We start from the raw sequence: 22,505 nt of genomic DNA on the forward strand, positions 1-22,505 counted from the left end.
TAACTTACTAAACAGCAGCATACTGGCGTTGGAAGCCCCCAGACGGTTTGAGGCAAAGCAGGTGTAGTTGCCGAAATGTTTCTCTGTCACATTGGTGAATAGCAACAGCGAGCGTGTCTTCTCATTTTTGATCCTTAGGGTGTTGTCACTCTCTACCGGCCTGGGTAGTCGTCACAGAGCAGCGAAGGCAATGGAACAAAGTAGAAAGAAAAGACAAGAAAATGGGTGACAAAAAGTAGCATCACACCTGAGTCAGCATGCAGAAGAAACTTTTTACTCCGAGAGACGACCGTGCAGCATAGTCCTCGTCTCTATGCTCTGTCTCACCTTGTAGTCTCAGTCCATAAATAACTGATACGTCCTATCGGGGCCTATTATACTCTATTAACAACTCTCTCTGGCTAGCAAAGCCTTGTCTAAGTACTTCTGTGTCGTGCTTTGCCTGATGCCAAATCACCCTGACTCGTCTACGCTCACTGGGGCCTTTTACAAACTTGGAGGGGCAGTTTAATGTGTGTGTAATATAGAGGAAATATGTTGCCACCAAGCTAATATTTCTCCAGAGATGGCAAGATATACATGATTATCTCAAATATATGCTAGTGTCAGAGGTTAGGTACATCAGCAGCCACGAGCACATCTACAGTAAACCACCTAAAATTGAATATGGTGTTTATGAGTGAAAATACTAACTTTTGGCCATTCGTTCATGAGAATGAAGAAACAAAATTGCCAAAAATTTTATGACTCATGTTTCCTTGTTTTGAGGTTTTTCAAAGCAAGACACGCAAAAAAAGATGAATACATTATTAAGTTTTAAATGGCTACATCTGTTTTCTTTTCCCCTTTTCTCTAACCTGCTGCACACTGAATGGATTTTAATAATCCTCAAGTCACATTTTAATTATTGCTATTTTTTTGTTTCTGTTTATCGACAGATGGTTATAAAACAGCAGTTTGGCTGTGGCTCATAATTACTCCCTGTAACCAGACAAACTGCTACTTTTGTGCTGCTGCACTGAGATGTCAACCAATCGAATCAATGCCACAAAACAAAAGCATGAGTTAATGACACCCACATAGTTGACGGGTTATAGAGAAAGTTATTTTCTTAACTTAACCACTCGGGGAAAGGCATTTTCCATAAAACTATTTTCAGTGTGGCCCATGGATCGTATGCAAAAGATGGAGATAGCCACTGTGAGTTTACCCACTGGTTTGTGGACTTAGGTTTTTGAAACAGGACATGACTACATCTGCATGAGACCCTGAGTTGCCCCTGGGGCCTCTGCAGCCAACGCCAGCTTGGCATCTTTCTAGCCCGATAAGCAGGGTGCACCTGTAATTCACTGTGATATTAAAAGGAATGCTAATTTGGCTAGCAAATAGCAGGCTCAAAACAAATACACCTGTCACAATCAGCATATACCTGATCTAAACACAGTCTGCCTCTTCCTTGTAAGTAGAACAGTATCAAGTATAATACACTCAAAGATTCAGGAGGCAGAGTGTGGGCAGCATCAGACAAATTGGCTCTTAACTCGACAGTAGTCTCACCTATGATCGTCTCTGTACCACTCAAAGGAGGCTGGTGGAACTGCCATGGCTTCACAGCGCAAGATGGCTGTCTTCCCCAAATGGGCTGGCATGTTCTTCATGTCTGTGATCATGGGAGGGTCTAGAGAACAAATGCAGGAAGTGCACTGAGTAATGTGTAAATACTCGCCTCCACTGAAAAGTCAAGTCAGGTCTGCCCACAAGGTTAAAAAACACCCGCAGAGAACAAATTTAAAACGTATACATAATAAAGCATCTAAATCATTAACATATATATTATTAATACATCCTTGTGCACAAGAAGCTCATATTGTGTGGAACACAGGTGGGATACTCACAGTTCACTGTGACTTTGACCTTACGCTGGTCAGGGGGGGCCACACCATTGTTGGTGATGCATTCATAGTCCTCTGCCTGCTGCCTTTTGATCTCTGTGATGTCCAGGAACTCCCCCTCACTTACCAACCCATCTAATGGTATAAGGTAGAAGTCAAAGTTCAATATTTATCATATGCAAGATGGCTCAGGCTACAGATCTAAGTATTTCTAGTTGAGATACAGCTTATTATAGCTAATATAAATTAAGAGCATGGAAGAGGCCACGATGCAGCTATCAGATAACAACATGTATTTTCTAACACTGATGGTAGCTTGACCTTGGTCAAGTAGTGGTTAACACATTCGCCCTACATGTGATAGATTCACAGTTTGAGGCCAGGAGGAGACACAAACACAGTTTCAGGGGTTCACAAGCTTGTGTGCTCCTAATACTGGTCCAAAGTCTGGATAAATGGCAGGTCTGCATCAGGACCTGCCATGTAAAATCTGTGCCAAATTTATCTGAAAAAAATCTGAGAAAAATTTATTAATTCATTTATTAATTATCAGTTTTTATCTCATGGCCCAAATGCCCCTCATTTCTTTATATTTTGCTTCCAAGGAAATACATATCCTTGCAATTTTTAAAATGTGGTCTTGAGCAATTGTTCTCCAAGCTTTCGGAAAGTCTTTCAAAGCTTTTCTTTGCACATTGACTGCATTTTTACACATTTTCAGTCCAGTTCTTGTACCTGACCATTTTCAGAGGGATGTTTTTTTTTGTTTAAGCCACTTAACAATGACCTATGAATCATTTAAGCACCTGAGAAATGCATCTGGATGTAGTTTGAAATTTTTGGTTCAAATTGTTGCCATTATCTACAGAGGAAGTCAAGCAAGAGTGACAATAGTGAGTGTCTGCAGCCAGTAAAACCCACTGGAGGCTCTGTCATGACTTGAGGCTGCATTTCACCCAGTGATGTTGGGGATCTTGTCAAAATTGATGGAATTATGAAGGCAGAAATGTACCGTCAGATTTTGATCCAACATACAATACCACCTGGAAAGCATCTTACTGGCAACAGCTTCATTTTTCAGCATGACAGTGATCCCAAAACACACTGTCAAATGCAGTAAAAGCATTACTGGATAGAAATAAACACAATGGAGAACTATCAGTCATGGATTGGCCTCCCCAGAGCCTGGACCTCAACATTACTGAAGCAGTGTGGGATCATCTTGACAGAGAATGGAACAAAAGGCAGCCAACATCCAAAGAAGAGCTTCAATTTTCCTTCAAGAAGGCTGGAGAACTATTCCTGAAGACTACTTAAAGAAATGTACACATCCAAATAAACACCATGAAGTCAAATGTATTATATTTCTTAATTTAGGAACATAAATATACTCAGTGCCAAGTTAGAACCTGTGAAAAGCTTGCATCAAACATGTTCAGGGTTGAGATATCAAATGTAAATAACATTCATCGTGTAGCTATACCAGAAAGCCGAGCCTGTTAAACAACAAAACAGAGCAAGATTGCTGGTAGTGGAAGCTAATGCTAAAGCTAGCATGAGACCCAGATTAATTATTTGCTTAAACCTATACTGGTCCAAAGTCTGGATAAATGGCAGGTCTGCATCAGGACCTGCCATGTAAAATCTGTGCCAAATTTATCTGAAAAAATCTGAGAAAAATGTATTAATTCATTTATTAATTATCAGTTTTTATCTCATGGCCCAAATGCTGGTTTGTTCAGTTGTCTTTTTTTTTTTTGTACATGCTAAGTAAGCAAACACAATGTGACAGCAGTGACTCTTTAACTACTTTTATGGTGTCAGAGGAAATTGTAAGCTTTGCTTCTCAGCACCGGACACACCAGGGGGGAGGCTACTCATTCACCACATTACGTAGCGAGCAGAATATTTGGCTGTTATTTGATGTTGACAAACTCCCAGGTGCACAAAAAAACAAATTAGTCAGTCTCACACGTTCAGTCTCTTTCCTTGGGCGACAAACAGCCACAGAATCTCTTCAGAGGGGAGAGTCAAGGGGACAGGCTACAAGTTATTGCTCCTTCATGTGAGGGAATGGATGCTGTGGGTGTTATTGGCTCGACAGTGGAAAAGAGAGAGAGGGAGAGCGAGAGAGCAAAGAGAAGAAGAATGATAGTGAGTGTGCACCCCCCCCCCTCCTGTAAGCACAGCAGCCAGCTGTCTCACAGCCTCCGAAACCATTAGGCCTTTATTTTTTTCGCCTTTACCCCATTAAAGAAGTCACACTGTGGAACACGACATAATATATAATCTCACCACTAACAAGGAAATCCAGCTCTTAAATTGAAGCACACTTTTCCCTTTCACACCCCCCCCCCCCCCCCCCCCCCCCCAAAAAAAAATAAAAGCACACACACACACACACACACACACACACAAGCCACTGTCAATCAGTAAACCTTTACTTCCCTTAATAAACACACAAACAGCTCCTGAGTACGTTGGAGAGGAACACCAACGCAAACACGCACACATAAAAAAGACGCTAAATGCCACGATTATTCCTGTCAGAGATTAGCGTGGCGGTTCTAATTGAAGATTATACTGGAGGATTATTAGTGCGGCTACTGAGCTGGAGACGATTATTTGCAGCTGCTGCAGCAGAGGCTGAGCAGCGAGCGACAACCGCCGCGATGGCTGCTTGTGCCACCCGGGCGAGCCGTGGTTGATGGGGTGGGGTTGGTGCGATGTTATTCACTCATTCGATTAGTCTAATAAATATTGCTCTCTTGTGACGTCTCTGTCAAGCAGGCAGAGCACCCAGCTTTGCAAGAGGAAGGGAGCTGTGGCAGTGTAGAGGGAAAAGGGGAGAAAAGATAGAATCAGACCGCTAACACTGGAGAAATTACAAAGGATGTTACAGGTGATGAAAGAAATCAAAAGGACAACGCAAATAAAAAATGAGAGCAATCGAGTTGTAAAGTGAGAATTACAGACTCAGTGTGGTAATTTGACAGAGATACTGTGTAAGAGACTGAAGGAGATACACAGATGTACAGATAAAGAAAAAAGGAGAGAAATGGCAACACAAAGAGGGAAACAGTGACAGATGTCAGGGCGGTTATTTGATATTGGGTTTTTTCATGGACTTTTTATCCACAGCATCTTTGGGTGATGTAATATTGTAAAACAGTCCTTGCTCTCTCCCTTTATTCCCCTCCCTCTCCATCCCCTGAGATCTCTGGACCTGCATTGCACACCTCTCTCCACTTTGGTGGGAGATCATATCTGAGTGGAGCCAGCCCTTGGCACTCCCACAATGGTCTGTAAAATACAGCTCCATGAACCACTTACGGCTTTTGAAGGAGCCTGACTCCTGACCACCAGAGATAGTTGGATTGCACCTTGGAAGAGACGGGGTATGTGAATAAGAGGGGGGAATGGATCAAGAGTTCTGGCCTGCAACAGCGAAACTGTGCTCTATTTCCCTGGCAGCACTTTGAGCCTTACTAGACTATCAGGTCACTTGATTTTTCTGCTCCTCTCATCCATTTACATTACAAAAACTACAGTCAAGGCAGAATGTTCTGATGTGGGGTTAAAACAGAGATGGGTGTTCTAACAGATGATGTGTTATTTTGGTGGCATAATGGGGCTCTAATGTTTGTCAGTTGATCCAGATGATACAGTAGAATTTGAACGCCAGTTCACTCCAGTGTTTTTCACCTGCATGGCTAAATTTACTCAAGAACATTTCATCCAAGTACGTTTTGCCATGTTCTTTCCTGCATTTCAGATCTATCAATTGAGAACTGGATTTAAAATGCCCATAACTATATTAATATTAAATATTTCATTAAAATTTCAAGCTCCTTTTTGATCATGGGATGTAAAACCAAGAGCGACCCAACGTCTACTATGAAGCCACAGCTAAAAAGACCCCAACAAATTATTTTTTTTTAAATGTATCTATTTGAGTAACATTTGGTAGATTTCACAGTTCCCAGCACTTTTATTGAGTCATTACATATTTGGGACCAACTTTCCAAATTTTACAAATGTGCTCAAAGCTGGGAAAGACTGTAATTTCAGGCAATGGATTAAAAGATTGTTGGTTTGGTGTATTCATCAGACTTAAACCAATATATAACACAGTGCCAGTCTTACACATTAACACCACCCCACAAACATTTCTGTTTCTTAAAGAACAGTGATCAACATATGTGCTGAGCACTTCGTAGTTGAAAAAAAAAAGTTTTTCTGGCAACAGTGTTTGACCACCTGTTGACTGGAAGCCATCTTTCCTCCTTTCCGGTTACCTAATTTCCCCACCCACCTGCACACATGCTCCTTAGTCTCAAATCACCTGTGCCTGATAAACTGAACTCACTATACAGTGTTCTTGCCAACATACACAGGTCATTTGACAGTCATCTATCATCTAGTCATCTATCCTTTATTGTGCCCATGTAGTGTTTAAGCCTGTCGCCCATTTGGATTTGTTTGCCTCTGCTTACTACCTTCCTGCTGCCAGCCTTTGCACTGAATTAGAGCCAAGCAAACCATATTTTAATTATAATGGCGCTGCTGTTGAGTTTCGTATTCGAGCCCATAGAACACCTACCAGAAATATCAAAACCCAATCTACTGCCACCGACTGTAACTAACTACTTATATATTCTATAAGCATACGCAAGCATTATAATTATCATCCTGTCGCAGAGTTTTAGTTTGCACCAAAAGAATATCACCATCCTTCCACAGCCATAAGCATCTATTCTATGTCTGTGTTACTGCAGGCTTTAATGGATGGTATGTCAAATGATAAGCCTGTGCTGTGCTGGTCTATTTAACTGGATAAGACAAAATGCCTGTATGCCTCTGTGTGGGTCAACTGATGGATGCCAGTGAGCGTGAATGCGTGCAACAGATTGTATCTATGCTCGGCACTGCAAGGAACAGCGCCGAGCAGTATTACTACCTGTATGAGAATAAGGAGTCTGGTAACTGCAGACAAGATGCACAGGGGTCAAAGCCTTTTACCATATCCCCTCTCACCTTTCAGGTGGTTAGAAGCCTCCCATTCTACCATGTCTTGGTGTACTGCATACACATTTTCCACTCAACTTTCACTCCTCTTCTCACTGCCCCTCCCTGCAGTTTCTCTATGCAGTCTCTGAGTAATGGGGACAGATGGCCGGCAGCTTCTTGCTGTTTCTTTGGGCTCGACCCCCCCCCCTTTCTCTACCACCCCTGGTCCTCTGCAACTGATGGCTTGGTTGCAGAGACTCCTACGGAATAGCAATGTAGGCCCTATCTCTTTCTCTGCAAGCTGAGGGGGTTATAGGAGGGTGGGGAAGCGGTTTGAGATGGTGGGGGTGGTTAGAGAGGGAGGATTATTGCTGAGAGAGGAGAAATGCTGTAGACTTTCAAGAGAGGACAACTACACAGAGTTTGTGATGCGAGGTTGTGTGCGTGTTTGCTGCAGGTGTGCGTCCATGCATGCTTTCCTCTTCTCCTCTATATTTTTATGTGTCTGTGCGTGTGTGTGATCACTACTGGGTTTGTCCCTCCCTGAGGTACCATACTGTACTGTGCAGGTTCATAAGCACAAACTGTACAGCGAAGGACATGGTGTTCACAGCAGGATAACCCAGGCACAACCAGAAAGAGAGAAGGAACAGACCTCTGAGTAAGCTCAAAGCTGTCTGTAAGTGCAGCACTACAGTAGGTTGTGCATTTATTGGCAGTATAATTACATCGTGTTGAGCAGTTGTTCACACTGACCTATTTATTATTGCTGCTTGCTACTGCATTTGATCTGTGTGGCTGCTGCCGTAGTCAGGCTACAAGTTAGCCAATTCTGTTGTGTGAAAAGAAATTCCGTGAAAAGTGCTGAAACCAACAATGAAAAAAAAAAAAACCTTGTAAAATAATGATCCTTATTGCTTTGTAGCTCCTTATTCTATTCATCTGTCAGCTGCAAAAGATATTATGAAACTTTCTGGCACACATGCTGATGTTACAAACAGCAAAGTTCAGTTTTGATAATTCACCCGTTGTCACAGGGCTCCTAAGCATCCAGTTTATCCCACAAAACAGAAACAGCAACAAAATAAATTAACATCCCAACCTTCCTCTGAAAGCAAGCAGCTGAAACTCTGACTCATAGCACAGTGGTATATTCAGTACAGTACATAGCAATTTTCTTTATGTGTCAAACAGATAACACAGAACTAGAAAATTACAGTTCTGAAAACAGTAAAAAAAAAGATCTCTTTAATCTCTCGAGGCCATGTAAAGGCTATTTGCTTGACTTTGGACATTGGTGATGACAAAGATGGGAGCTCATATGGAATAATACTGTGCTGATTAGACCAAATAGACTGACTGACTTCATCTGTCAAGACGTGCTTCCTGACCACCCTGAACTAGCTCCAATTCTTCACACCAAAAGAGGTTTAAAATAGCTGATTTGGTGCCAAAAGTGGCTGTTGGCACCGTGATGCTGGTCGACAGGATGGATGAAGACAGATGCTGATGATTACGGGCGGTGCGGTGGGGATAATTACATATAATGTGTGGTTATTTGGGACAAAACATTGGGACATGGGGAAATGTGAAAGTATGAATTTAAGATGGGGACAAACTAAACAGCTGGGTTTAAGAATGATGACACAGAAACGAGGAATAAAGATGTGAACATGAGCTGAATGCTGATAAGCTCATAGGCTGGAAGGAAAAAAAGACTTTAACAGGCGAACAAGTGTCAGGGATGAATGTAAAGACAGGGAGATAAAGGTGAAGCTGTGAACAAGAGATCTCTGTATGTTAAGGCAAGCAAGCACAAAGGGGTAGCTTACATTTCTGGTCTTTCCAGGTGACAGTGGGCTCAGGCCGGCCGACTGCCAGACAATAGAGGTTTACATTCTCCCCCTCATTCACCGACACATTTTTTGAGATGTTGACGATTCTGGCTGGCACTGAAAAACAAGATTACACTATTAAAAAATTAAAATTTTACAGCATACATTATTAATAAGGTCCAGCTGTACAACCTGTTAAGGTGCTAAACGTACGATGCACCTCTCTGCACCTTAGACAGACACGCAATCTGCCGATTAACGATCTATGCCTCAGCTTTTAGTGAACTGTGCAACAATATTCTTGATCGTCTACTTAAAACGCACAATTCTAAATTGCTGCAAATGGACATTAACATTTCCCTCTCCTGACACTGACTCTCGTTTTATCTTTAAAAAGAAAGGGCGCATGTAAAAGTGGTATTGGAGGAATTTCTACTTCTACTGTTTCTGTAAGTATGACCACCCCTGAAAACCATTTTGGCCCTAACTCAAAGTGTTGGGGATGCTATGCATGTAGTTAGTTTGATAACGAGGTGGCCCTTGAATTTAAATGGCCCATTATCATTGTTTTTAATGAGCCTGGCCCTGAGATTACTTTTTTGTGAGCCATCTACCGAAGATCCTTTTCTCTATCTTGCTGGAGCTGAATACTTGCAGCAATAAAGTCCAGATTGGAGTGGTGGTAAAGCTGCTCCTTCTTGATACACTGACTTGAGGGTGTAATTATTTTGTGTGTTATCAAGCTAGGGTGGGAAATGTGGGCGACTTGGAATTGAGCATTTAATTGGGTATATATGGTCATCTGTGCCAAGCTTTGGACCCTGCAGACAAGAGTGTTAGCTTGGCTGCAGCATGATGAGAAATCTCCAGCAAAGCAGCTGACATTGTCTCTGCCACCTGTGAGCTGTGAGCTAGACCATAGGTTTTTATTCCTGTAAAATTTACCTAATACAGCCTATTAAAATGTTTTGGTTTCACTCTGCTGGTGATGTATAGCTACATTTTGCACTCCATAGCCCAAAATATGCACAAAAACTGACACAGGCAGGGAGAAAAGGTCTTAGATCCATCCTCCAGGTAGTCCTGCATCGATACGTCATGTCACTGAGGATCAGTCACACACTCACTCACTTAGCTGCTGACTTGATGACTGAGCTCCAGTCGAGGTCCAGTACTGTCAGTTATTTAGTCAGGCAATTGGACAGCCTCCTCATCTACTCAACCTACAGGCTCATCCATCTGATCTGCCTAACTTTCTGTTTATAAAGACAAGTAATCTTAACAGCCCACATGAAAATAACAAATGGGCTCATCTGTCACTGCACTGGTCTTGCTTCACTGTAGCCACACACACACACACACACACACACACACACACACACACACACACACACACACACACACACACACACACACACACACGCCAACTAAGACTTGAAGACACAACTAATTTCACATTCATACAAACATAAATACCTTAAACACAGACATCGTAAACTTTAACGACTAAGTTGCGTATCATAAATTTTAGGTTTCTATTCAGTCATGAATTAACAGAAAGCTAATGCTGAAACGCACTGTCATAGAAACCATAGAACTTTTTAATTGCTTCCATGGATGTCAGACTTCAATCACACCCACTTGACGACACTATGTTTGGATGAATAGCAAAATGCCTAATTAAACGTTTTAATCAGATCCAGGGCAGTTTACAGTACCATGGGTATAATATATACTTTTTTGCAGTAGCACTGGCAATCAAATCTTCACTCTAGATATATTAGTGACATTATCCATCACTACTGCATGCAATAAAGAGCCACTTATAATGGATTCCTGTTCTGACGAAACTCAGCTGCTGACCTTGAACAATGAGGTAGACATGGACGATGCGAGGCTTGTTATTGGCCTGGAAGGTGCAGGTGTAGGGCCCCTCATCAGTTACTTGCACTTTGTCAATGTGAATGGAGAAGTCGCTGTTGTTGCTGTTGACCAGTGTTACACGCCTGTCCAATGACCACTTATCTGTCCCCGTGAAAAGGATATTAGAGCGGTTCAGCCAGGCCTTGTGGGTCACCTCCTCATCAATACGGCATCTGTGGGGAAAACAGGAAGTAATTAACAAGTGTAATATGAGCAGTACAGCTGTATCTTCCTTTGGCTGCTATCTCTAGGGGTCACCACAGCGAATCATCTGCCTCTGTCTCACCCTATCCCTAACATCTTCTTCTGTCACACCAATCCTCTGCATATCCTCCTTTGCTACATCCATGAATCTTCTCTGTGGTCTTCCTCTTTTCCTTGTGCCTGGCAGCTTCATGTTTAACATTGTTTGTCCAATATGTTCACTATCCCTCCTCTGTCCAAAATATCTTAGCCTACCCTCTTTAACTTTGTCTCCAAACTGTTCATCCCTCTGATTGAATCATTTCTAACCCTGCCCATCCTGGCCATTCCTAACAAAACCCTTAACATCTTCAACTTTGCCACCTCCACCTCGGCCTCCTCTCTTTTTGTCAGTGCCACTGTCTCCAAACATACATCACCGCAGACTTCACTATCATCTTCGCTTCACCCTGCCTGCACTCTCTTCTTCACCTCACTTGTGCAGTGTCCGTTATCTTGGATGGTTGACCCCAGGTACTTAAACTCATCCACCTTCACGACCTCTACTCCATGCATCTTCACTGTTACACCTGTCTCCCTCTCTTTTTTTTTTACCTGCTTTAATATTTCATTGCAGTAGGTGAAAGTTGGTAAATACATAAATGGATAACATATGAAAAGAAAAACACTATTATGCTCACGTTAAGCTCCATAATTTGAATCCTGGACTCGTACTTATCTTATATTTGCTCTGGGTGCCGCCCTTCAGTTCACTGTCAGAAACTGAGCTGTTTTAGCACCCATTCTCCTCCCTTTAAACCAATTTATTATGACTGTCTGCCCCTTGAAAAAGGTTCACATAAGAGATGGGTGGGGCTTATGCGCTCACAGAATTGTGAACCTGAGATCACCGTGCTAAGTATTTCCACAGTGTTAGGCATCCACGAGCCACCAGAGCAGCTTGCTGAAGCAAAGCACTTTAGAACAGAATTCTTTGAGTTTTAGGAACAGAAACAGCATTCTCCTAAAATAGTACCTCTTCTGTTGTTTTGATAATGATGGTGAGTCTTGATTGTTCAATTAGGTGGAAACACTGTGACTGCCAAGGCTATAGCCTGCGATTCACCTCATTATCATACTCATCAATCCATTCAGTAACCCCAGACCCTGTAACTGTATTTGTTATGTCTCACCACTCAGTGCCACAGGCTTCTTTTACTTGTCCTTTTATTGGTTTTGTCTGTAAACTCTTTGGTAATACATTGCACACGAGTAGACATTTAATATTGTTATATAGGAGCTGTAATGTGGGACAAGTTATAAAACACTGGCTGAGATAAATCATAAAACAGCTTGTTAGTGACACATTAACACAAAAAGTGGTTGTAAATTATGATTTACAGTTCAGTTACCTTGTTTTTATCTGGAAGAAAGCTTTGAATGCAGTCCAAGATGTGCACGTTTTGAGGCTTGTTGTAAGTCTGTGGGCATGTTTGAATAAAAATGTCTGAAATCTGTTGTCACCAAAGTCTGACGCGTGGTGCAAAAGAGGTACGAGGTGCCAAAGGTGTGACTTTCATTCCTGGCTTGGCCACTAGATGTCCTTAACTAACTTGAACTGTTGTCCTTATGTTTAATTGACTTTACCTGAATACATTTTAATTAATGTAGATCACTTAGATCACTTGTCAAGTCAGTGACAATAGCACCATAATACAAAACAACCACATAACAGGTAAACTTGGATGCCATTAACAAACAGCCTATAAAGGATGGCTAATGTTCATATTCCTAGCAGGTAAAAGAATAAAGGAAGAAAAATATGCTTTAATAATTAAGATTAAATTAAGCTTTGTTTTCTGTTTGTGAATTGTGTGCTTGAATTGAGAGAGAATACATCATAAAAATTCATTATCTGTGTACAAACGCTCTGTTAATCTATTTTTAAAATTAATCACTTCTGTACTGATGATGTTGCTAGAGGACTGCAAGCCCAGAGGAAATGAGCACCATAATAGCATCAAATGCGCCTCATCTTAATGGCCCGCATCAAAGCCAACACAACAGCATTGTCTCAAGCATAACACAAGTATTTGTGCCACTTGGGCATAAGTGATTTTACATTAAAATTTTGTTTATTTATAAACCTTTTTAGTCTTTTGTTTGACAGATATTTGCTGGCCGGCACAGACTAAACTTGCACACATTTGATTAAGAAACATGCCATCACAAGCCCACTGAAGAAGCTTTAAAACCAGTCTAAATCACACTCTAATTAACACCGGGACCACAGTTTATAGCCAGAAATAAGATGATGCTTATAAAGTTACACTACTGCACAGCTTCCTTGACTCCAAACTATAAATGGAAAAAGACACATTAAGAGCAGAGATTTTAGAGTTTGGATGTTAGCTGTTAAAATTCCCCAAATGCAGTCTTATGCAAATGTCTTGAGGAACTCCTCGCTTACTTAAACTTTGCTAGGAAATTGGGAAACATGTGAAAAGATAAATGGAAATGCAGAATATAAGTTAATTCTAATAACCTCGAAAGAGAATATTTGGTATGATCACCTTGATTCTTCAACACAGCCTGAACTCTCTTCAGCAGCTTTCTTGTAATTTCTTTAAGTAGTCTTCAGGAGTACTTCTCCAGGCTTTTTGAAGGACTTTCCAAAACTCTTCTTTGGATGTTTGCTGTCTTTTGTTCTGTTCACTGTCAAGATGATCCCACACTGCTTGAAATGTAATATACTATTCAGGTCTGGGCTCTGGGGAGGTCAATCCATGACTGATAGTGTTCCATCTTGTGTTTTTCTATATCCAGGTATGCTTTTACTGCACTGACAGCGTTGTTGTCCTGACCACCTTCCAAATGGTATTGTGAGGTGGATGAAGCTCTGATGGTACATTTCTGTGTTCATGATTCCATAGATTTTGACAAGATCGCCAACACCACTGGCTGAAATGCACCCCAAACTATGACAGAGCCTCCACTCTGTTTTATAGACCTCCACCCTTCACTGAGACCATTTCTGTTGAGCCTTCTGTGAACAGCCGACAGATCAACTGAAGTGCCAGAAGCATCTCTCAGGTCCTGTGTCTGCTCTTTTCTGGATTTTGGCTAATAGCTCTTTGTTGGTGTAAAAATGCTATTTTATGCCTGTCAAACTCTGTTATCTTTGGGATTTTTCATAGATTCAGAAATGGTAACAAATGATTTGTTTTTGTGACACGCTGCTAGTAACAAAGTGTCTAAAGTTACAATTTAAAGTAGTTTCTTTGTTGTCTCTTATGTGTTGACAAAACACAGGTTCATCCCTTGCGTTATGGTCCTTTTTTATGGTTGAATGATTCATTCCTATACATTTTCTTACACATTATTAATTGAACTGCTTAAGTTAAATGTTCTGATAACATTGTAGGTTCGAACCTTTAGAGGCATTTTCATGTTAGTAAAATTGGCAGAATGTATTTGGCTTCAGAATAACAGTGTTAAACTTAATGGAAGGCCCACTCTTTTTTCTTTTAAGGGAAAAAGAGAACTCAGAGCTGTTCAGAGTTGTTGGAGGTATGTAGGTTTAAAGGTGATGAAAGTGATGTTGACTTGGATTTTTTTTTTAGCACTTTTTTTTTTTAGCACTGCTGAGTGTACTGCCAAGCCAGGTCACATCTATGCAAGGAGAGAAAAAAAAAAAGCAAGATGGCATTTTTTTGTTTTTTTTTGCTTGGTTGGGAGCAGTGAAAAGCTGTGATTTCCGATTTATCACTCACAGCTAGGTAGCTGTGGTTGGATGGAGAGAGGATCTACCTACTGAGCAGGACTGGACTTCATTACCGTTACATCTAAGTTAAAAGAAAATATGACTGCAGAAGGACTGGATGAATCCAGTGGCGTTTGACAGATATTGGTCAGTTAGCTACAATAAACAGAGATGGAAAATATGGCACCAGATAAGATGCCTAATTTAAGTTATATGACAGAGGATTGGCAATTAAACCAGTGTGACAGGTGGTGGAGAGGCAAACATGTTTTTCATGTAATCAGTTGGTGCAGGTGTAGGATCAAGAGTTACCTCAAAGTAACGCTTTCGCCTTCCAGCACTGTAATGTTGTCCGGCAGGTGCCCGAATTCTGCTCCGTGCACGCTGGTCCCTGCCAAGAAAAATGAGAGAAGAGTGCAATCAGCATCCAATAACAACACCAGACACTCCGCTGGTGTTCATCTATCTCAGGTAAGCTACTTAAATATTGACTAGCTCACAAAATCATTCAGGGCAGAGATGTGTCCTGCATCCTGCTTGTTCTGAAGGGAAAGTAATAAATATACTAAACAAAAGAGTCACAATGTCTGCACTGACCCCCATACTTGAATAATGATTTGGTTTTACCCTGCATTCTGGTGGGCTGCTCGTTCATTGAACAGCACTGATAATGAGCAAAGGGAAGAGGATTCACGCGGAGCTGCCGGAGCGTGAAATGAAGGGACAGCAACGGTAACAGAAGGGATGCTCATCCTGCCTACCAATACACACACCCACCCACCCACAGACACACACACACACACACTAAGGGAACAGAGGCACATGCTTGCAAGAGCACAAACATATATTACAAACTGACACAAGAACAGACACAAATCCTGAGAGCACCTGAGTGCTTACTTGAGTGTCCGACACGCACAGGTAAAAAAAAAAAAAAAAAAAAAAGTCATTTTGAAGTCATTTTGCAAACTTTGCTGTACTGCGTTCAAAGATACTCAAAGACCTTATTGCTGGCAGTGATATTGTCTATTGAGGCATGCCGCTCCCCGTAAGACGCCTGGCTCTGTCCATCTAAACTCTGCCAAAACACAGCATGACACTAGATATCTCGGCTTGTGTCCTCTCTCCATCTCTGACAATCTTTTCTTCCCTCTGCCTGAAAGATGACCTCAATATAGGCCTTTACTGCTGTCTAGCCTTGAGGTTTAATAAATCGTGACTTTATGAAATGAACCTGCTGCAGTCAGTTGCTAAGAAGAACCTCACGGTTTGTTAAGCAGCCACACAAATTCCAAGACATATTAAGCATGCCGTATAAGCATTTGCTAAGAGATGAGACCCAAAATGGATTGCAGTGCACCACTAAATAGATGGGAAATGGGTGGTTTAAATTAAAGGAGGGTCTTTGTGAAATCATGTTTTGATTACAGAGAATAATGACAAAGGCTTCCGAATTATAATGCACATCTTGGACTGCTAATCAAAAGGTTTTCAAACTGCATAGGAGGAAGTTCTGCTAACTACACCACATACTAATTTATCATCTCTTAAATAAGGACTAATTATGCCTGTTTTTTTGTAACCTAACTGTGAGTATGGTTTGGCTTGTGTGGCTGCACATTGGCAAATATACACTATATTGATGCATGTGTATTCATATGTTCACATGTATATGGTTACATGTGCGTGTTATGTATTCATTTTGCATATAAGCAGAGAGAGTCTCGGGGATGGTTCCTCGTCGGTGTGAATGTGTACATTTGTTTGCTGACACACCGACAGGGAACAAGAAAGGAGGATAAACTAATGACGCCTCAGAATAAAACTGGCCCTGAAAATCTCCCACTAAAAGCTGTAATCGCATTAATGGGTGATGCTGCTGTGCTATCTAGGCTGGCCAAGGATCCCAGAACTGGCTCCATCTCTCCCTCCCTCTCGGAAAGGCTTAAAGGAGGGGCGTAGCGCATTAGTCATCATGTCCAGTGTTTAAAAGCTGTCTGTGGATTTTACTCGGGAGTAATATTGCATGCCATTGTGGTGCTTATGCTTCCCATATAAGACTTAGATGGTCCTCAACTCAAGCCCTTAGCTGTTCCCTTTCAAGTGCTCTATACTTTACACACTTGACTATATTTAGGTTAATTCAATTCTGTTGTGTGACATAATGTCATGAATATACTACCCCACAGACGCATTTACAGACACACACAGAGAAAAGATGCAATTTATCAAATAATGTAACACAGAGACACACATGCAACACACACACGCACTCATATTGATTGAATAAAAGATGTATACATATGCTGAATGCTCCACACACCATTGCGAAGGTTACAAACCAGCAGGGAGCTAGTCCCATTTCCCTACTCAATTCCCATTTTCACAGCTCGATTGGCACCTTGCATTCTAAAACCTGTATCACCCTTCCTGCGCTCCTAAGCGCCGCAAAACATGATAACCAGGTCAACACATTCACCACACACTTCCTCTCCCACAGTGATTCACAGGACAAATCACAGACGTGCAAGTTTGGGAGTACACCCACACATTCTTCTATGAACCAGACCCATCGAGATGAAGGAGGCCATCGTGACAACAAAAATAGAAAAGATTCCCTTCACATTCCCCGAGGAAAATACAAATGCGACTTCATGTAGACACATGCGAGTCAAAAAAAGAAATAAATAAATCACACAGAGGAACACACACAAACATTTAGCATAATATCTGCCTGACTCAAGCACACGCTCACCATCGTATAACCCTTTTTGACCCCTGTCACTTCGAATGCATCAGTGCAACAGGACCAGCATTTGTATTTGAGAAAGCACTTCTGTCATGAGACAAAGGTGCCCCCAGAGCAGTACTGGGATTTATGCCCCCCCCAAAAGCAGTGAAAAGCAGTCATATTATTATGAGCCTCACAGGTCTGTGTTGATACCAAAATAACATTAAAAATACAGATTGTAATGCATGCAAACCAAGTCTGCAAGGATGTCAACTACATGTGGATTTGTAAGCAAACCTGATGAAAATGAGTTGGAACAATGATGTCAACATGCACGCACAGATAGTGAAGAAAATTTATTTTGCCTGTTTTTTACATTTTTTAAATATAATTGCTATGGTTCCACTGTACTACTTTTTTGAAAATATTTTATTATCATCTGAGAAAGACCAATTCTTTGTTCAGTCATGAACAAAAACATGCATCACCTGACCTGATACAGTTGTTAAAAGCTAAGCAAAATATTGAGCCAATAATAGTAGTTTGCGTCCAGAGTACAGCACACTGCAGCACAGGTGTCAAACATGGGCAATAGAATAAAATAAAATACTGTAATGTATTGTTTATTGGTGGTTATAAATCATGATTGCTTCTATTGATGAAGGAATAAAAAGAGTTGCTCCGCAGTGTGAACTGGGAGTGTTGGATGTAAAACAAAATGTAAACATCATCTTGCTCAATGACAGCATGTGTCTCCCACCATGCTGTTTACTCCTTTCAGGCTATTAATTCAAATGTCGCTGGTCAAACACAACAGACACGGCCAAACAAAACAATAATGAGGCCTGTGTGGAACCACTATTGTGCTGTTGCCTGGCCAAAACAGAATCTTCAGATGTCACTTTCGATTTCTCTGTTGCATTCAGCTTTATTGATCCCTAACTCAAATCCTCCATTTTCTCTTCTCCCTCCTGGGGCTCTCAGCATATAGTATGATAAACTGCACCCACCGGGATGATTCAGAAATCTTGACATCCAACAAAGGAGGGTGCTTGCCAACGGGGAATCTTGAACCTGACTCAAAATGCAGTAACATATACACATACAAACATTGTGTCTTCACTGTTTTAGTACAATGAAACAAGGCGTATGAATAATTAAAAAAAGAAAGAAAGAAAAAAAACAGTGCCAGACAGTGTTGGTGATGAACTCTGCAGTGGGCCCTGGTGTTGGTGTGGCCACAGGCATATTGAATTTCCCTGCTCACTGCTGTCAACGGCAGATACAGTCTTGTCATGCCTACTGGTATCTTTTGTCCTTGCTATGACCCGCTTAGCACATAAATGGAAGCCCCTTCCTCCAGAACCATACGTGCAGATGCATAGACACAAATGCATCCTTGAATGCTGCCCAGATGACCCCCTTAAGCCTTTGTCTGTATACAGCATTGAGCCTCAAGTCTGGATCTGACATTTTAAGAGAATAAAATTGTATGGGGATGCCTGGGGGATTACACAATGCTACTGCAATGCTACTCAATTCTGTTTTTATACACCCTGCAGAAGCAGAAACCTCTTTTGCTCATCTGTGGATAACACTTTATCTGTTGCTGCCCATACGTAGGCATGGACATAATTCCCTCCACTTGTGGTCCGGTGTTTTTGTCTCTGTGCTCCCCTACATTGTGTCTTTTGTCTGTAAAAGCATTGCAAGGCTGCTTGCTCAGTACCCACGAGACATCTATTATGTGATTTGTATTCTCTTGACTTTTACATGCGCCTGTTTGTAATTGCACTTGCTACTGGCAGACACTTATGAGTATAGCCCTATTGAGCTGTACAACTTTAGCCTGCAAAGTCCTTGAAAGGCTGTCTTTGTACTGTTCATCTATTTCGCATTGCCCTTGACGATCAAATAAACACAGAGTGGAGGGAAAGCTACTTCTGAAAGCATGATTGGCGTCAAGACGGATAACAGCAGAGGCTATAATGAAACCCATAACAATAATCCATTTTAAAGGGGGCTGCTGTGGTTTTGAAATTGAAAAGAGAACGAGAGAGGTATAGCACAAGGTGGAAGGGGAAAGCTGAAGATTGATAACCAGGGCGAGGTGAAAGAAAGTTACTGAGAAAGAGGAAAAGCTGCGGTGGAATACAGAATTACAGGATGTACTAACAGTAACTACATCAAGAGAAGCAGATATAGCAGTTTTGTAGCAATAGTATTGTGTGACAATACCAGTACTGGCCTTAGTATTAACAATAATAGAAGGAGCAATAGAGAAACATTAATATGAAGAGAAGAGAAAAGTGCAAGGACACAGTCAGGAATGTTGGGGCAGAGAGCAAAGCAAAGGAGAAACACACCCGCATAATTAACACCGGCATGCTGCAGCCAATTAAATATTTACAGAGGCACTTCCCTTCGACACCTTGATGATGAAGAGAGGCAGCCCAAGGATTATCAGATGCAGGGAACTGTAGGCAAGAGACAAGGGGTTGGGGATGGGGGATTAAACATTAACCAGCACAGATATCCCTTTCTCTACCTCGTCTGATCCCATTAACTCTGGACGGCCCGAATCCAACCTCGTGTCCACCTCTCTCTGAAGCCTCCCCTCTGCCTACCCACTTCCTACTTATCCTCTTTTCCTTCACTCCACTACTCAAACCATCTACACCCTCACAATGCATCCCCCCCCCTCCCCCCGGCTGTTTCCACCCTGAGCACCACCTGTCAGGGACCGAGCAACAGGAGAGCAGAGAGAGAGTGATGGGCAAGCAGTGAGAAACCACCTGGATCCCTCGCTCAAACAGCACAACAAGATGGATATGCAGGTCGCTTGCTTTTCACAATTGCTGGTGAAGCAAAATGGATGTCGGCGGGATTCCACTTGACAGGAAATCTAAGAAATGTCAGGGAAGTCACGGTGAATGAATTGTTTTGAATCTGTCTGGTAATGTCATTTTTTCCCCACTCAGACCAAATATGTTTTTTCCTGTTGAAAGAATGCAGCGGAATGACTGAAATGAGTGTTTACGTGACTGCAGCTTATTTTGACATTAAGTGCACCAGTAAGCTCATTCTGAGCAATCGATGGACTTTTTGCTGCTTGTCATTCAAGGTCATGTATTTTTCTGGCCTTGTAGGGCCCAGATATTCACACCATTCTGACATACACTGCGTGCTTGTGAGTTCAAGCTCTGCTAACAGAGCTTGAAATCAGACGCACGCAAATAATCAACATTTACAAAAAAGCAGGCCATCACCCTTGGGTGTCTAATTTGGCGTCACCAAAGATGTGACATCTGCCTGTTTTTGTTGTACACATGCTGCATCCACAATTCTGCCTCTGATCGCTCACTCCCACCCAGCATCTCCCTTCCCTCAGCTCCCTCCCACCTACTAATCCCTCTTCACACATCAATCAATAGAGCACTGCAGAGTGCACAGAGCCATACAGTACTCAATGCACCAGTTGTACAACTTCAATGGGCAGCCACAGATCTTTACCATTGAATCAAGCATGGCTGGGGAGAAAAGCAGAGCGTTCTAAAACCAGGGACGAGCCCCACTCCGCTTTCTTTTACCCCCTATTTTCCTTGGACCAACGCCTAAACCCCTTAGCACTCTTGAGATCAATATAGCAGTTAAACTGTTACTTCCTTTTTCAGCTAGCGCACACACACACACACACGCGTGCCGGCCTGCCTGCCCGCCTTACACAAGGCCCTGTAGACTTCCCCTAAATACACCCTGTGCACTGGTAATTTGACAGATTTGTGGTTAAGTGCTGTCACAGCTTTAAAAGAGAAGCTTAAAATACTGATTCACTGCAACTAGCTCTGCATCCAGTGTCCTCTGACAATAACATTGTTTATTGGCAACAAAAGGAATATCATACCTATAGTAGAAGCAACCTAACAGCAACATGGTGCCTTCTATGGCACCAAGTAAATCAGAGTTGTGGATTCAGAGTTTAATGCAACTTCTGAGTGCGTGTTTTCTCTTTTACAATACGTCTGCAAAAAGACTGATTTAATCAGTCTTTTTGCAGACGTACCCTGTTGATACACTTGACACACATTTAAAATTATTCAGAAAATCTTCAGCTAATTAAGTTAAGCCGTTTTATGTACTGAAATCTGCATTGTTTACATTTATGTTCTGTTTGCTATTAGTTTTGTCTTCTGTTTTCTGCTCATGCACATGGTACATGAAGCCGTACCACCACTGACTGTGTAACTGTGTAAGAAATAAAAGCAGGTCATTGCATCCATACAGTCAGTAGTGGTCTAAAACTACACAGTATACCTTAGAGATTATGATATATTGGAAAATACTTCTCTTGTCAAAATGCATAACACATTTTTATAGAGCAAATCCACAAAGTTGCTGGAATTGAATGAAAAACACAATACTGTAAATTCCTCTTTAATCTTACACAACAATGCTGACAAGTGATGACAGCACATTGTGCAATGGTTAGCATTGTTGCTTCACATGAAGAAGGTTCGGCCCTCTAACCATTTATACTGGCATTTAGGGCGGCGGATTCACTACAGTATTCTTCTAAATTTTTGACTGTTGGCACTCAACAGTCAAAAAAACCTCTCCATCAGTGCAGGTATATGAGAAGTTTAAACAGGAAGCATAGCTATAGCATTTTTTTTTCTTCTCCAGAATGTCTCACTTTGTGGTTGCCACATCTCCATTTCTGTAATCTGGGAATCTCTGAGCTCCTGTATTAATCACTGAAATGACAAAAAGACCAACCCACTCGTCTCCAACCTGGACAAGTATGCTAAAGTAAAAAAATCAAGCGGTGCACAGTAAACCAAAATGACATCGAAGCACCGCACGTACCAGCAGTTGCTGCATGTTTGTTTAAGCACCAACGGCCATTATTAGGTGTGAATGTCTGTCTCGCTGTGTTTGCTCTGTGACTGACTGGTGACCTGTCCAATGTGTACTCTACCTTTCACTCTATGACAGCTTGGATAACCTCCAGATCCTAACAAAATGGTCTGCCGGATATTACAAATCAGTTACACCTAACACTTTGTGAAAGTGATCACTTTCACAAAGTCTGATTCTCGTAGCACTGCAACTGTGTTTTTATAAATCCTTCAATTTTCATTCAGATTTTCTTTTCTTGTCTTACTGAT

General features: G+C 41.6%; 1 protein-coding gene across 1 annotated transcript in view; it reads right to left on the minus strand.

Moving 5' to 3' along the window:
* Nucleotides 1-22,505, minus strand: part of iglon5 (IgLON family member 5) — a 102,938-nt gene that overhangs the window by 3,241 nt on the left and 77,192 nt on the right. Inside the window, exons 2-7 of the mRNA XM_030750219.1 lie at nt 14,919-14,997; nt 10,601-10,833; nt 8,735-8,854; nt 1,896-2,027; nt 1,558-1,678; nt 9-160 (exon numbers count right to left, since the gene is read on the minus strand). Of these exons, the coding sequence (XP_030606079.1) occupies nt 9-160; nt 1,558-1,678; nt 1,896-2,027; nt 8,735-8,854; nt 10,601-10,833; nt 14,919-14,997 (837 nt within the window). The remainder of the gene's footprint in view (nt 1-8; nt 161-1,557; nt 1,679-1,895; nt 2,028-8,734; nt 8,855-10,600; nt 10,834-14,918; nt 14,998-22,505) is intronic.

Source organism: Archocentrus centrarchus, chromosome 16, assembly GCF_007364275.1.
Source record: "Archocentrus centrarchus isolate MPI-CPG fArcCen1 chromosome 16, fArcCen1, whole genome shotgun sequence".
NCBI classification, from domain to species: Eukaryota; Metazoa; Chordata; class Actinopteri; order Cichliformes; family Cichlidae; genus Archocentrus; species Archocentrus centrarchus.